This window comes from Anopheles nili, chromosome 3, assembly GCF_943737925.1.
Source record: "Anopheles nili chromosome 3, idAnoNiliSN_F5_01, whole genome shotgun sequence".
Lineage (NCBI taxonomy): Eukaryota > Metazoa > Arthropoda > Insecta > Diptera > Culicidae > Anopheles > Anopheles nili.
The window spans coordinates 45,164,044-45,178,600 of record NC_071292.1 but is presented as its reverse complement, the minus strand read 5'-3'; the positions used below and the strand labels follow the sequence as shown (position 1 = coordinate 45,178,600).

The 14,557-nt window shown below is 41.1% G+C and overlaps 3 protein-coding genes across 3 annotated transcripts; all 3 read left to right on the top strand.

The window, feature by feature from the left end:
* The first annotated feature begins 300 nt into the window (after positions 1-300).
* On the top strand, positions 301-2,517 carry LOC128723700 (transmembrane 7 superfamily member 3-like). Its single transcript, XM_053817464.1, has 3 exons — positions 301-585; positions 683-1,786; positions 1,851-2,517. The coding sequence occupies exons 1-3, from the start codon at positions 468-470 to the stop codon at positions 2,420-2,422; spliced, it is 1,794 nt and encodes a 597-aa protein (XP_053673439.1). The 5' UTR covers positions 301-467; the 3' UTR covers positions 2,423-2,517.
* A 721-nt stretch (positions 2,518-3,238) lies between these two features.
* On the top strand, positions 3,239-5,965 carry LOC128727455 (40S ribosomal protein S9). The gene is made up of 3 exons (XM_053821371.1): positions 3,239-3,507; positions 3,731-3,917; positions 5,710-5,965. Exons 1-3 carry the CDS (start codon positions 3,285-3,287, stop codon positions 5,885-5,887), a joined length of 588 nt encoding a protein of 195 aa, XP_053677346.1. The 5' UTR covers positions 3,239-3,284; the 3' UTR covers positions 5,888-5,965.
* A 1,099-nt stretch (positions 5,966-7,064) lies between these two features.
* Positions 7,065-10,469, top strand: LOC128727718 (cleavage and polyadenylation specificity factor subunit 6). The gene is made up of 6 exons (XM_053821656.1): positions 7,065-7,130; positions 7,381-8,133; positions 8,207-8,353; positions 8,432-8,922; positions 9,051-9,362; positions 9,527-10,469. Exons 1-6 carry the CDS (start codon positions 7,065-7,067, stop codon positions 9,690-9,692), a joined length of 1,935 nt encoding a protein of 644 aa, XP_053677631.1. The 3' UTR covers positions 9,693-10,469.
* The last annotated feature ends 4,088 nt before the right edge of the window (positions 10,470-14,557 follow it).

The window sequence follows — 14,557 nt, the reverse complement described above, 5'->3', positions numbered from 1 at the left end:
ATTTCATAGCGTTTGAATCACATTTGCTTCATTCAATTCATTTAAAATTTTATGTTTGCTGATTTTTGATAAAATTCGTTGTAAAATGATCAATTTTCTATTATTATGTTGCGCACAACCTGTATCTGTAACGATACCTTTCTCGAGCTTCATCTCTGACACTTGCGGCTTGGCTTATAAACCAATCATTTGATAGCATTTGAAGACAAGCATTCGTCTCAACAAAACGTACCATATTCTGGACGACATAATACGATGCACTTATTTACAAGATGCAAAGGTGTTGTAGATTGTAGATCATGAGGAGATCATTCATAAACTAATTTTGTAGAAATGTAGAAAAATCTCAGCTAAATACGTTTCCAAAAGCTTCAAATAGCTTTGTGATATTCCCTGATCAACAAAAAAACACATTAATAATTACTGAAAAGAGGCTGTGCTTTTGGATTGCATGCAGCGCTAATGCAATGGATCGTTACGGTTTTAATGCTGCTTTTATTTTGAATATACTTGGTGTACTGCTGTCGAATGGTTGTTTTGGAACTTCTCTCATCTCCGGTGCTGAGCCGCAGGATTTAAATTTCGGTAAGTAAATATATTGATTAATGCATCCGTTTGAAACAAGCATTGTTGTGCATTATCATTTTGTTTTCTCCTGAATGTACTATCATGGCGATAACAGCAACTCGAGAGGTCATAGAATTAGCCGTACCGGTAAACTTGAAAATGAATGACATCAACGATTACCGAGAGATAGTATTGCAGCCTTATTCGAATACCCGGATTCACTTGGCTAATTATTCTAAAAATGCAGATGAAAGCGTTGGATATGCATTGGTACAGCTTAATGCATTCGAGTTTAATGTCACACTCAGCTACAACAGCTCTATTATCGACGGAGGCCACCTTACGGGGCAAAATGTTGGTCTGTTGATGTACGGCGATGGTGATCTGTACGCCTTCAACCTGAATCCGCAGCAACCTGTATGGGTTTCCTTGGTACTGATGCTGTACAACAAATCTGCTCCGGTGCCGGGAGGCTGCAATCTCGAATTTCCTGTAGATAGGTCGCCTATTCTGAATCTTACTCTCACCGCAGAAATTATCATCATTGATACTCCGGCGGCTTCTGTAGCACCTGCATTTCAAAATCCATCGAATGCATGTGGAAAGGCTCGCTTACAGTACGAATCGTACTACTATAGTATGCCTTTGCATGATTTCTCTCAAAGAACGTATTTTTCTGCCATTCGAGCCCTTATCAGCTATGCCAACGCGAAATCTTCTGGAAAACAAAACACACTCCACGCACCTTTGCAACCCAATCGACACGTGTATGGACTCGTAAAAGGTCGCGGAATGGTATTTGTAACAGCTGTTATCGATCCCGTACACCGTGGCTATGCTTTGTACGTTCCAGTCCATACATACTCCTGCCAACCGTTTGTAAACCAGGAAGACTGCTATGGTTTGCATATCCCACTTCGTTTACTGGCTCTTCTGCTAACTATTATTGCCATCACCGAAGTCATAGTAGGATGGATGCCAGTCGTCGTTAAATGTTCCATCATGGTGGCATGTCTCGGTTTGCTGGGGACAGTAGAGGCTTTGCAATTTATCGATAAACCTTTACCGAGTGAATTTATTATCGCATTCTTAATCGGAGGAGCAATTGTTGGATTTTTGATTGGATTATTGTTTGGGTTGTACGTTCCCGTAGCTGGCAGAATACTCTGTTCATTTCTCACGGGATATCTAATATGCCTGTCAGTGTTTGGAGTGATAAGTAAGAACAAGAGTGCTCTCTCCTTTTCCATTGACATCAGCTAATTGTTACTCTTTTTTTTTAGATGGCAATTTTTACAATCTACCACATGTTTCATGGTTCGTGGCTATAGGAGGAATCCTGATTGGTAGTGTTCTTAGCATAACACTTCCAATCATAGTAGTTACACGATCAGTCATTTTCGGCGCAATCTCCATTTACTACGGCGTAAACACCTGTTTCGGTGCCCGACTGGACTATCCTTTGCGACATTCGCTGCGTCGACTATACGTGGATAACTACGAGCTCGTGTATTCGGATCCGATTGTAGACGAGAATGATTTTGTTGCGTTAGCGGTGTTTACGATTATAATGTTTGTGAGTTTGTTTTTACGCTCTCGTTATCAATCGGAAGAAATCAACGGAGACTATTCGCGATTTGAGATACCCTGTCAGGGAACTATGGTAAATAATAATGACGAAGATCACATCGAAAGGAGCACCGTTATTGCAGCAGATGATACGGTGGCTTATCAGCGCTTCATGAACGAACAACCGATTATAACCCGTTGGACTAACGGCGATGATGACGTATTTGAATCTCCCAAAACTAATTCCAGGTTCTTCAAACTTCTTCGACGGAATGCTCGTAGATAAAACATCTTTGGTTTTTTTTAAAACTACTCTATGGTGCCACTAGAATACTAGTGTTAAACGTTGTATGTCAAATAATTGTATTATGAATAAAATAGTTGGATGAATAAGATAGATTTTATCCGTGGTCCGTGGTAAATACATTTAAATTCTGACATAATTTTGAAAGCACATCAATTTTCGTTAACTACCAATCCAATTAATTATTTAGTGTACCAGATTCATATGTTGCATTTTGTTTTACATTTTTACTCTCCTTATCCTAACTGTGGTTTTATGAATTCAAATTTACTAATTTTCTGCATTGTCGTATATTTCTATCAACCATGAAAAATCATACATTTTCTATCAAATGAAAAAAGATACATAAATAACCTTAAAATATTTATTTAACCTTAAATATTAAGCAAATTATAAAGCGGTAAGATGTATTAGTCCAGCTTCCTTGGCTCTCCTATATTACTCCATATTTGAAGTGATTCTTCAAAATCTTTGTTAATTGTAGGACCGGCAACTATAGGCACAAAGGCTTTGCACAATGTGTTAGACAATCGGTCATCAACAAATATAAATTTGAGTCTGTCTCCGTAAATAGTTCTAGTTATTAACCTCCTCCTCTGGTGGTACAACCAGTAGGTTTCGTTTGATTTTACGGGAACTTTAAGCAGGACATAAGGGTTGATTTGGATTGAGATCGGATCGGAACATTTGCTCGATACGGGAGTAAACAACACTTTTGTCACAAGCCGGGTAGCTGTCATTTTAACTTTTCTAGCACCTTCCGGTACGATCTGTCACGTTCTCTTTTCTTTGGTGAAGTTCAACGAGGCAGCACGCGTTTGCGCTCGGTCCCGTCGCGAGCAAAATGGTGAACCACCGTATTCCTTCGGTCTTTTCTAAGACCTACGTTACTCCGCGTCGTCCGTTTGAAAAACCCCGTCTTGATGCGGAATTGAAGATTATTGGCCAATACGGCCTTCGCAACAAGCGTGAAGTCTGGCGTGTGAAGTACACGTTGGCCAAGATTCGCAAGGCTGCTCGTGAGCTCTTGACACTGGAAGAGAAGGACGAAAAGCGTCTGTTCCAAGGTAAGCCCACTCGGTACGACCGCTTGTTGGCCTGACTGGATTCAGGCACCGCTTTTGTAAATTCATTCTTGTGATGACGATTTCTTTTTGACACCTCTTGTCAGAAAATCTATTGTTGAGAAATTAAATCGCTTAAAGCGTAACTGAAAATGGCTTCAAGTATTGATAATGGTTGCAGATCTTCCCGACTATGTGCTCATCATTATTTTCTTGATTGTTTCAGGTAATGCCCTGCTGCGTCGTCTGGTGCGCATTGGTGTGTTGGACGAGTCACGGATGAAACTCGATTACGTTCTCGGTCTCAGAATTGAAGATTTCCTCGAGCGTCGTTTGCAGACCCAGGTGTTCAAGCTGGGCTTGGCTAAGTCCTACCATCATGCACGTGTTCTGATCCGTCAGAGACACATTCGGTAAGTAACATTTGGGTCTGGTCATACATTTTCCAGATATATTTAAGCTATTATTGATTGCCGTCAATCAAAAAGTGGAATCATGTGCTCATCACACGTCTTTCATGCGTTCAGTTCATTAGAGAGATTTTGCGATGGTCTCCGTTGCAAATGATCGTGAGTGCCACTTAGATGCTGGAGGGTTTGACGACCTTTCAGTATTTAACGCCTCACACTTATCCTATAACTGATGGGACTGCCCTAACAGTTCAAAGTAGTCCTACTCGATGAATTAATCGGACCGTAATGGAACGGAACTAGTAACGAGCCTGATATCCTATCTACAAAGGTGGTATATAAATATATCCGAGGTCATCTAGAACTTGTTACGTTCTCGATCTAAACAGGTAAAATGATATGTATATATATTTCTAGTACTTTGATTTCATCACGTATGTATAATAATTTAAATAAAATCATGTACCCTGATGTTTTTGTGATTCCTACTAATTATATCTGGATAAGATAATTTTGCCTTTTTTATTCTATTAAGATATAGTTGGTACACTAAAACATCAGGTACACATTATATTTTTTTTATTATACACAGTCATGTCGAATGGTAATAACGTTAAAGCAATTAATGGAAGTTTTCAAATTAGTTCGAAATATCGTTAATTATTTAAAGGAACATGTGTGCACTTTTATGATCGATCGCAAAAGATTTTAGCCCCGACAGCCACACTCGATCAATTAATATATTTACCATGTTGATACGAGCGCCAATTAATATCTAGTTGGGGTATATAAAACTTCTATGGAACAATAGGAACCTTTTCTCGTCGTTTTATACGAGATCAGTGCCATAATAAATAGAACAGTATGAGTTATATTTGAACGTAACTAATGAATGGAAGCGCTTCTTGATATGTCAAGATATACATCTGTAAAAGCATTTTAATAATTTTTTTGTAATCGATCACAATAGTGTTTAGCCCCGACAGCCACACTCGATCAATTAATCTAAAAGCAATATTGATACGAGCGCCAGATAAATTCTAGTTGGGGTATATAAAATTTCTATGGAACAATAGGAACCTTTTCTCGTTGTCTTATACGAGATTAGTGCCATAATAAATAGAACAGTATGAGTTGTATTTGAATGTAAATTATGGATGGAAGCGCTTCTTGACATCTCGAGAAATACTTAAGTAAATGCATTTGTTACACTTTTGTGATCAATCGCAATAGATTTAGCCCCGACAGCCACACTCGATCAATTAATCTAAAAGCAATATTGATACGAGCGCCAGATAAATTCTAGTTGGGGTATATAAAATTTCTATGGAACAATAGGAACCTTTTCTCGTTGTCTTATACGAGATTAGTGCCATAATAAATAGAACAGTATGAGTTGTATTTGAACGTAAATTGTGGATGGAAGCGCTTCTTGACATCTCGAGAAATACATAAGTAAATGCATTTGTAACACTTTTGTGATCGATCGCAATAGATTTAGCCCCGACAGCCACACTCGATCAATTAATCTAAAAGCAATATTGATACGAGCGCCAGATAAATTCTAGTTGGGGTATATAAAATTTCTATGGAACAATAGGAACCTTTTCTCGTTGTTTTATACGAGATCAGAGCCATAATAAATAGAACAATTTGAGATGTAGTACCTGAACGTAACTGATAAATGGAAGCGCTTCTTGGTGTATCGAAATTATTTAAATTGATTTGTGCAACGAATTTCTCGTCAGGATTTCCCTGCAAATGATAATTATTTCCTTTTCTTTTTTATCTCCAGTGTCCGCAAACAGGTCGTGAACATTCCTTCGTTTATCGTACGACTGGATTCCCAGAAGCACATTGACTTCTCATTGAAGTCTCCGTTCGGCGGTGGTCGTCCAGGTCGCGTTAAGAGGAAGAACCTGAAGAAGGGCCAGGGTGGCAGCGGCGGCGCCGAAGAAGAGGAGGAAGATTAAACTTGAGAAACTTGCAAAAATGGTTTCCGATTTGCGTTGTTACTCCTTATGGGGGCAATAAAACTACGTCATAACTGAGATGCTCCTCAATGTTGAACGTTTGGTTTATATACATTCGAAACATCATGAAATTATACACGGCTTTATTTGTCATGAATTATCAACTGTAATGATATACATGTTACATCGGTTAAAACAAGTTTTTTAATTCCATAATTTCTTCTCGGTCTTAATTATCCTTAGAATGGCCCTTCCTTTCATGAAAAAGCAAAAACATTTCGATAATTCAAAAATTATAACTCCATTCTTACAAACATATTGAATACATTTCTTTAAAGATCTTTTCCACAAAAGAAAATAATAAAAATCGAACTGTTGCAATGCAATATCCTAATAATAATTGTTTGATGCATTTTCTCAGTCGAAAAATTAAATTATGACCACGGTCTGACCGAAATAAATGCATGTGGGGTATGATCTCGCTAGTGATGTGCACTCCGGATCGAATATATTGGATTCATTACTCATAGTGTTATGGTATCTTGTATGATGCAAATGCCTTGTGAAAATAGTAGCATTACGTTCTTGAACTTTTTTTAGCATTGTGCACCTTGAACAACCTTGTCATTTTAATAAAATGACTTACAAAATGTGAGCCTAACAAACTTGTTCATTTGAAGTATTCCCGGAAAGATAATATAGCATTAAAACGAAATTACGTACAAATTTAACTAGCAAAGCAGCCTGACGAATGCATTTTTTTCCTAAATATTTGCGTTAATAAGAACTATAGACCTAAAATGCGAAAGAACGACAGACCGGCACCCGGTGCACCCATCACTACATATAGCCGACAAGCAGTTGCCGGAGGCAGAATCGAAATAGGAAATTGTTTATTCAAGAGTTCAAAACAGGCTATCGAAGAAGGAATACCGCCCTTAAGCGATTAATTACTTTAACGTGCACGAAAAGCATGTTGTACGCTGGAGCGTGTGCATTATCCCGACAAATATTGTTGAAACGCTGATCCATCAAAACCGGCAAAACTCCAGAGCTGCACCACACGGGTGATAGTAGTGGTGTAGTAGCGGGCTGCTTGATAGCTTCATTCTCCCTGTAGTGGTGTCGTCGCTCAGGGTGCTTGCAGTTTGTCTTGACGGACGGAAGAGAAGGAAAGATGGCCGATGGCGTTGAAATAGATCTTTATGCCGACGACTTGGATCAGGATTATTCACAAAGCAATGTACGTAGCAATGTGGCCAATGAGTTTCTGTTCGCACGTTTGGCCATTTCGCCTTTGTGGTGTCGCCGAATCGTTTAATATTTCAGTGCGAGGTGCCTGTGATGCGCTGTGTGTTTGGATGTGGTTATGTGCATGAGTTTATGCGCCCCGCGCTATTAAAAAGAAAATAGGAATTTACGGGCTGTACACAGTGCCGCCGGATGTGGGATGCGTCGTTTAAGTAAGATTGTGGCTTCTTTCTGTTTTCCAGGACGATTTCGGTGGAGAGAGCGGCGACCTATACGACGATGTGATTGTTCCGTCCGGGGACCGCAACAATGCAGGCAGGGACTCATCGATCGACCGGGGTGAGGGTGTCGATACGAACGGCTCGTACCACCACCATCCGGGTGCGTGGTCGTTAAGCCACATCCCGAGACGTCACCAGTTGTACGTGGGTAACCTGTCCTGGTGGACCACGGATCAGGACATTGCCGATTCGGTGGCTGACATTGGCGTGAGCGACTTCCAGGAGGTGAAGTTCTTCGAGAACCGTGCCAATGGTCAGTCAAAAGGATTCTGCGTGATTTCGCTCGGATCGGAAAACAGCATGCGCCTGGTGATGGAACGGTTGCCCAAGAAGGAGCTGTACCGCCAAAATCCGGTAGTGACGCTGCCTACCAAGCAGGCGCTCAATCAGTTCGAGAGTCAACAGAAGACCCGACCTACACCACCGGCACCGGGACAATCTAACGGTCCCCGACCGCCTGTTCCGGGAATGCCAATGGGCGGTCCTGGAGGACCTGGGGCACATGGCGGACTCGGTATGGGAGGCCCCGGTGGTCCCCCGGGAGGTGGTCCAGGTGGCCCACAAGGTCCGGGAGGACCGCAAGGTCCTGGTGGACCGCAGCCACGAATGATGAATCCAAACATGCCTCCAGGGATGCGTCCACCACATCCGCACATGTCGGGACCGATGCACATGCAAGGACCACACGGACCAGGTGGACCACCGAGACCGCAGGTAAGCTGCTGTAGATCACTCGATCTCGATTTCGAAAAATGATTTTTCTTTGATGCATTCAACATTCGTGCAGGGACCGCCAATGCATCAAGGAAACGGACCACCACAACAAGCGCCCCGGTTTCAGAATCAAAACCAATGGAACGGTCCACCTCGTATGAACGGCCCGCGGCCAGGCGGTCCAGGAGGTCCTGGTCCAATGCAGCATAGACCACAGATGGTATGTGATGAATCCTCCGTTACGAATATTCCTACATCTCCGTTAGCAGGCTCAGATTAACGCTTTGTTTTCGTTTAGTTCCAGGGGCCACCGAATGGCATACCACGAGGTCCGCGGCCAGAGTGGAACAGACCGCCTATGCACGGTGGTTATCCGCCCGGTCATCCTGGTGGGCCTGGTCAGGGACCACCGCACATGCAAGGTGGTCCACATGGTCCACGGGCTCCACATCACGGTTCGATGGGTGGACCGCCTGGACCACAGGGACCGGCACCACACGTAAACCCGGCCTTCTTTAATCAGAGCAGTGGCCCACCGAATCATCCGAATGGTGGAGGCCCAGTGGGACCGCCTCACGGCCCGCAGGGACAGGGCGGAGGGCCTCCGCAGCACTTTAATCCACAGGGTGGTGGAGCTCCACGTGGAGGGCCATGGCCAGTGCAGGGAGGTAAGCCACCAGGAGCACCGGGTGGATTTCCGGAGCATCCCATCACACCGCAGCTGAGTGAAGCGGAATTCGAAGAGATTATGACGAGGAACCGTACGGTCAGCAGTTCTGCCATCGCTAGGTAGGTAAAACGTGACGCATATGTTGTGACATTGTTATCTGCACACTGACCGTTTTAGTGCGTTCCAATAGTAGATTAAGCTGCAAAGTTTACTTCTAATTGCATTCGGTCTCTTTTCTCAAATCCAGAGCTGTGTCGGACGCAGCCGCTGGAGAGTATTCCAGCGCCATTGAAACACTGGAGACTGCGATCTCGCTCATCAAACAGTCCAAAGTCGCCCAAGACGAACGCTGTAAGATACTGATAGTATCGCTACAGGACACACTCCACGGTATCGAGACAAAGAGCTATTCTCGTCGAGAGCGGTCTCGATCGCGCGAACGTTCGCACAGACGGGAACGTCAACGCCGGGAGCGCTCTTCATCTCGCTATCGAGAACGGTCTCGAGATCGTGAGCGGGATCGTGAACGTGATCGTGAGCGTGATCGGGAGCGTGATGGGTAAGTGAACAAAGCTCATCTTGGTAGATGCAGAGAACCGCTGGCAGAGAATGAGGGTCGCTTACCGTGAGAAAAAGCGTTCCCGCTTCGTTAGGATAGTTAGTTACGATATGCGTGCACTTGAACTAATATATTTCGTGTTATATTCCTTTGCTCGCTATTAGCTCCCGTCGATCTCGTCCTAGAAAATCTCCAGAACCGACAACTGATAACACAACGGACAGCTCCTCCAAACGCTACTACAATGACGATCGGTACCGATCATCGGACCGTGAGCGGGAACGTGATCGCGATCGTGAACGACGCGAAGATCATCGTTCCAGACATTGAATTATATCTTCTACATCCCACTTCAATATACGTTCAGAAGTTGCAAAAAGTGTGCATTGTCCTTCTTCGTTCAATTAATACGAAGGCGTATAAACTTTTAGAAGACACAGCACTGAACAGACGACATTTCCGGTGTGGTCTCTGATACACTAGAAAACCTTTCGGTATAGATGGCGTTTTCCCTTATTCGATTGGATACCTCAATTGGTGTGCACTACTATTATTTCGAATGATCCTCATCCAAGCTCGACCCGCTGCTATCGGGGTGTCGTGTTTTCCGCGCCCCTAGTTCTTGACGCTGAAGCGGATGAGTGTACGAAGTATTGCAAATATTTTATTGCTGCACTTTTATAAGCTTCATTTTTTCTAGACTCGATTTGACAATTTCGTACTATTTCTTTACGAATTGTAATGGCAAATGGAAGCAGTACATGAATGTGTACTACTAGTTAAAAAAAACTTATGAGTAATTTTCACCCAATTGTATGCTAAACTCGAATGGTTTTCATTTTTACACGATGATCCTTTCGTACAATTGTATTCAGTAGTGGATATTAGGAACAGAGTAAACAAAAAGGTTTTCTTCTTTTTTATTAGAACAAAATATTATGCAGGCCCTGGGCCGCACAGAAGTCCACGCTTGCAAAGTAGAAATTAATATTTTGCATCGGATAAGTTAAAAAGTCGTTTTGAATGTTGATAAAGTAATTCTGGTGTGCAAAAAAAAAAAACAAACAAAAAAGAATTCATAATCACGGAAACATCTCCTTGTGGTATGCGTATATGTATAAAAGTAAAAAAAAACCGCAACAAGTCACCATTAACCCCATCAGCAGCTGATCGGTGCTGTGGAAACCCCCGTTCTTCTCAATCAACGTTACGCTGCTATGCTTCGATTATCCATCGACAGCTCCCATCTCATCCCTGATTCCGTATCTGCCTGTTGTGTCAAACTATCTGGAAACGCGTCTCGAGTATGCAGCAGACACCCGCCCAGAATGTCCTGTGCAGCAACATCAGAGACCGATTAAAATCAGCGGAAACACAACGGAAGTGGAGACTTATGGTCGAGTGTGTTGAGGATGTCTGGTTGCTGATTACGCCGTCTTTCTCACCGACGGCTGATGATGGCACTACGCTGCAGAACGGAAAAGAAGAATGTAACAGATCCCTTTTTAATTCAATAATTATAAACGTAATCAGAGAGAAAAAAAAAATTAGAAAAAAGAAACAAAAAAAATATGTTCAAATCTTGTGTATCGTGTTGTGTATTCTATCTTATATATTTATAATCATTAGTTACTTGAATAGAGAGAACGAACGCCTGAGATTGTATTGTACTCCTGTTAAGCTAAGAAACCTATGAATTGAATTTATGCTAAACGTCGTCTCGTATTGATGCATTTATACTGTTCAATTTTTAAGTTATTTATTTGTTTTGTTTTAACTACTTTGCGAGGAATAGAAAAAGCAATACACGTTATAGTTGAAATTATCTTGTACAGACGTAGGTTAATGCGACAAAAATGTGAAATGTATAGTTACACCTTTCGCTATACTTAAACGGTTTTGAACATAGCGGGAAGCAGTGTTCTACACACACAAACTTTACTGCTAATTATGTATCTAAACGATGAGTCAAATAAGACAAGCGTAGTGTGAATGAAATTATGGAGTTGATTTAAGGAAAACAGATTTTATACTGTTTTCCAATCGCTTACGATTGCTGCTCTGTATAATCGTGCTGTTAACGAACTTTGCACGGATAATTAATTTTTAAAATATTGATACTCATAATTCAGCAGAACACCATACCTGTGGTATGTGGTATGACAAAACATTGCGAGGTTTATGCACGTTGGTGCATAAAAAAAATAATGTTCATTTCACGAACCTACACCCTAGAACGGAGTCTAATCATATTCCATGGGGATATGCGGATAGAATTGTTTATTGAATCATTTTCGAAGGGATTCTCAATGTGAACAATGTTACGTATAGTAATGTGAAGATGTAATAATTGGAATAGTACATGATGCATGCCTCGTTATTGGGTGCAAATGTTTCTTGAAAGACTGGATGAATCTGGAATGATAGCTAAATTGTTATTAGGGTCGCGGTTATTAAAGTTAAAATGATTTGTTAAATGCATAGTACCAAACTGCCGTAACTAACGTAAGACTGTAACATCGTAGGTTTGTTAAAATTGTACTTAGAGTTGACATCGAGGAAAATTGCATTTAATTCCAAAGATTTCTGTGTACCAAATTTATGATAAAATGGACGATTATGGGAAGCAATTAGTGTTACAAATTCAAATGAGCTGCAATCCAAATCGATAGTACCGAGGTATCATTTCCCAATTCGAGTAAGGGGGAACGTTTGCCACACCTGTTATGCTGCCCATGAAACTATTTTAGCGATAGTCGCGCTCTTAGAAAAATGATAGTAAATGAGGATCTCATATTCATGCATTACGGCCATGCATAGTGTGTAGCTAAACTAAGCGTTCATCATTTTTTGGTTTCTTTAGAATCAGACTATGCAAGCAGGCAGTAAGGAGATTGTCGATACATGGACACCGTTTGTTACATTCTTGCATCAAATTTTCAAGCAGAGTTATTGCAAATTCATAACTTCATTTCAAATAATGGTAGCATTTTTTTCTTAAGTTTAGTAACAAAATGGATGGTAATCAGCAAAACATAGTCGCAAATAATATTTGCTTTTCTATATGAATTTGTTCCAAGACGCTGAAGAATATTACAATCTTTTTGAGCATTGGGTTGACTGCATTTCAGCCCATTCTTCTTCTGAAAGTATTAGCAAAGGTATTAAAACTACACAAACGCGTCCTTACTTCTGATCCATTACGAATTTGATCGATTTTAGACATATGGCGTGTAGAGCACGTGTCGTTTTACGATGGAATAAGTGTTGGAAACTGTATAAGAAAGCGGGATTGGGAAGTCTTCATTTTACTGTAAAAAAAATCAGCCATGCCGCTGAACAATGTAACGCATCTGAATGACATACAAGACTTACTGAAATGATCAATATCACATGATCGTATTACAAGCGCGAACTACGACAAAATGTTAACTTAATCCTTCTAAAACAAACGCCGCACCGTTAAATTACGTTTGAATTTGTTCCTTGGCTAGTAGCATTTTTGATTTTTCTCCATTTCCTACCATTACACAACATTCCACCATGGCATTATGTATACTTTTTTTTAGTTAAATTATTCCGACCGAATTAGGCAATACGGTAGTAGTTCGTCGCACATTTTATGTACAAAAAGACAAACAAAGGCGATTTACATTCGTCAAAAGGTAAGATTCGTATCGATTGCGTGAGTACTCGTCTAATGCTTTACCAAAAGCCAATGCATGGCTTCCGATCGGTCAATCGATCCGTCCACACAGAATATGAATTGTTAGAATAATGAAAGATTTAATGTTATGCCAATCGAAGACTAAATTACGGTCTGTTTCAATGTGCAATTTTCAATGTAAGACGTTTGCACTGTAAGTATGTGTCAGTTTCTACTGCTAGAACAGTGCTATACCCAACAAAATCGAAATCGTTCGTAAGACGAACTTGTTGAAAAATATATTTTTGAAATTAAATAAACCAACTGGAGGATATACAGTTGGACGGAGCATGGACAAATATAATGGCCACGGAACTGAGTCGTACCAGCTGTGATATTAGACTACGAATTATACCCCTGCCGACAGGCACTATAAATGTACGAAAAGCCCTTAACTACTTAAATGGAGTTATTAGTCATATCGCTTCCAAACAAAGCAGATCGATAGAAGATAAAACGAGTATTTGTTTAAAATTAAATGTTTATTTTTATTTCCGTTTTATTATGCTTCATCTGCAACTCTTTTCGTTTATTTTTTGTCTCATCGTCTTGTGGCTTTTACGCTTCAAAACCCTACCATATATTTGCGATTCCGTCTTGGTTATTCACAGTGATTTCACAAAATTTAACCTAAATATAATTCATGCTTCCATTAGCTCTTCCTCTCTCGATTGCTCCCCTTGGCTCAGTTATTTTCACTAACTTTCCCATCCGTTGATTTTGCGGTTTTTCCTTACACAACCGCGCGGTACATTAAAGCGGTCGATCGGTTCGCTACGGTACACCACAGTAAATATATGCGAACGGGACTTCTCATAAGGTTGGGGCTGGTTTTCTTGATTAATTTCACCTCGGGAAAACAATAAACGATGCGGAAAAAGTTTAGGACGAAAGTGGGATCAATAATTTCAAGTAACAAAACCCAACTGAGAGGAAGCAAGCTTGATCAAAGAGTCTCAAAGAAAGAGAGAGAGAGAGAGAGTGTTTACTGCTGCTCGTCGTTAGATGCAGCCACGTGCCCTTCAATTCTATCCCAATCCTATCCTCCTCCCAATCGCTACTTGTCCGGCCGAATTAGGTTGTAAATTTAGTTACAAACTACGGGTTTATTATCTTTAGTACGTTTTGTTCTCCTACCACAGAGTCCCCGCAAACTTAACTCCTCGCATTTGTCTTACGTGCTACGCGTTTTCACAAAGGTTGCATTATTATTACACTTGCTTAACTGTTTAAACTGATACCACGTAGCAGCTTCCGGGTCGGCTGAGCAATCCGTTCGCTACCGCTTTTTCCTTGCTTCGATTCTCGACTCCGAACGGGAATACGCGCTATCACTTAAAAGTTGATAAGATTTTTCCAGCGTTTGTTCGAAACACCCTCTGCCTTCGTTCAGTCGATCTTTCGCAAACGTTTAAGGACTGGCTGCTGCTGGCTGATGCACCAACTGCATTTGATTTGAAAGCCCCAACGAACGTGTGCTAATTAACAC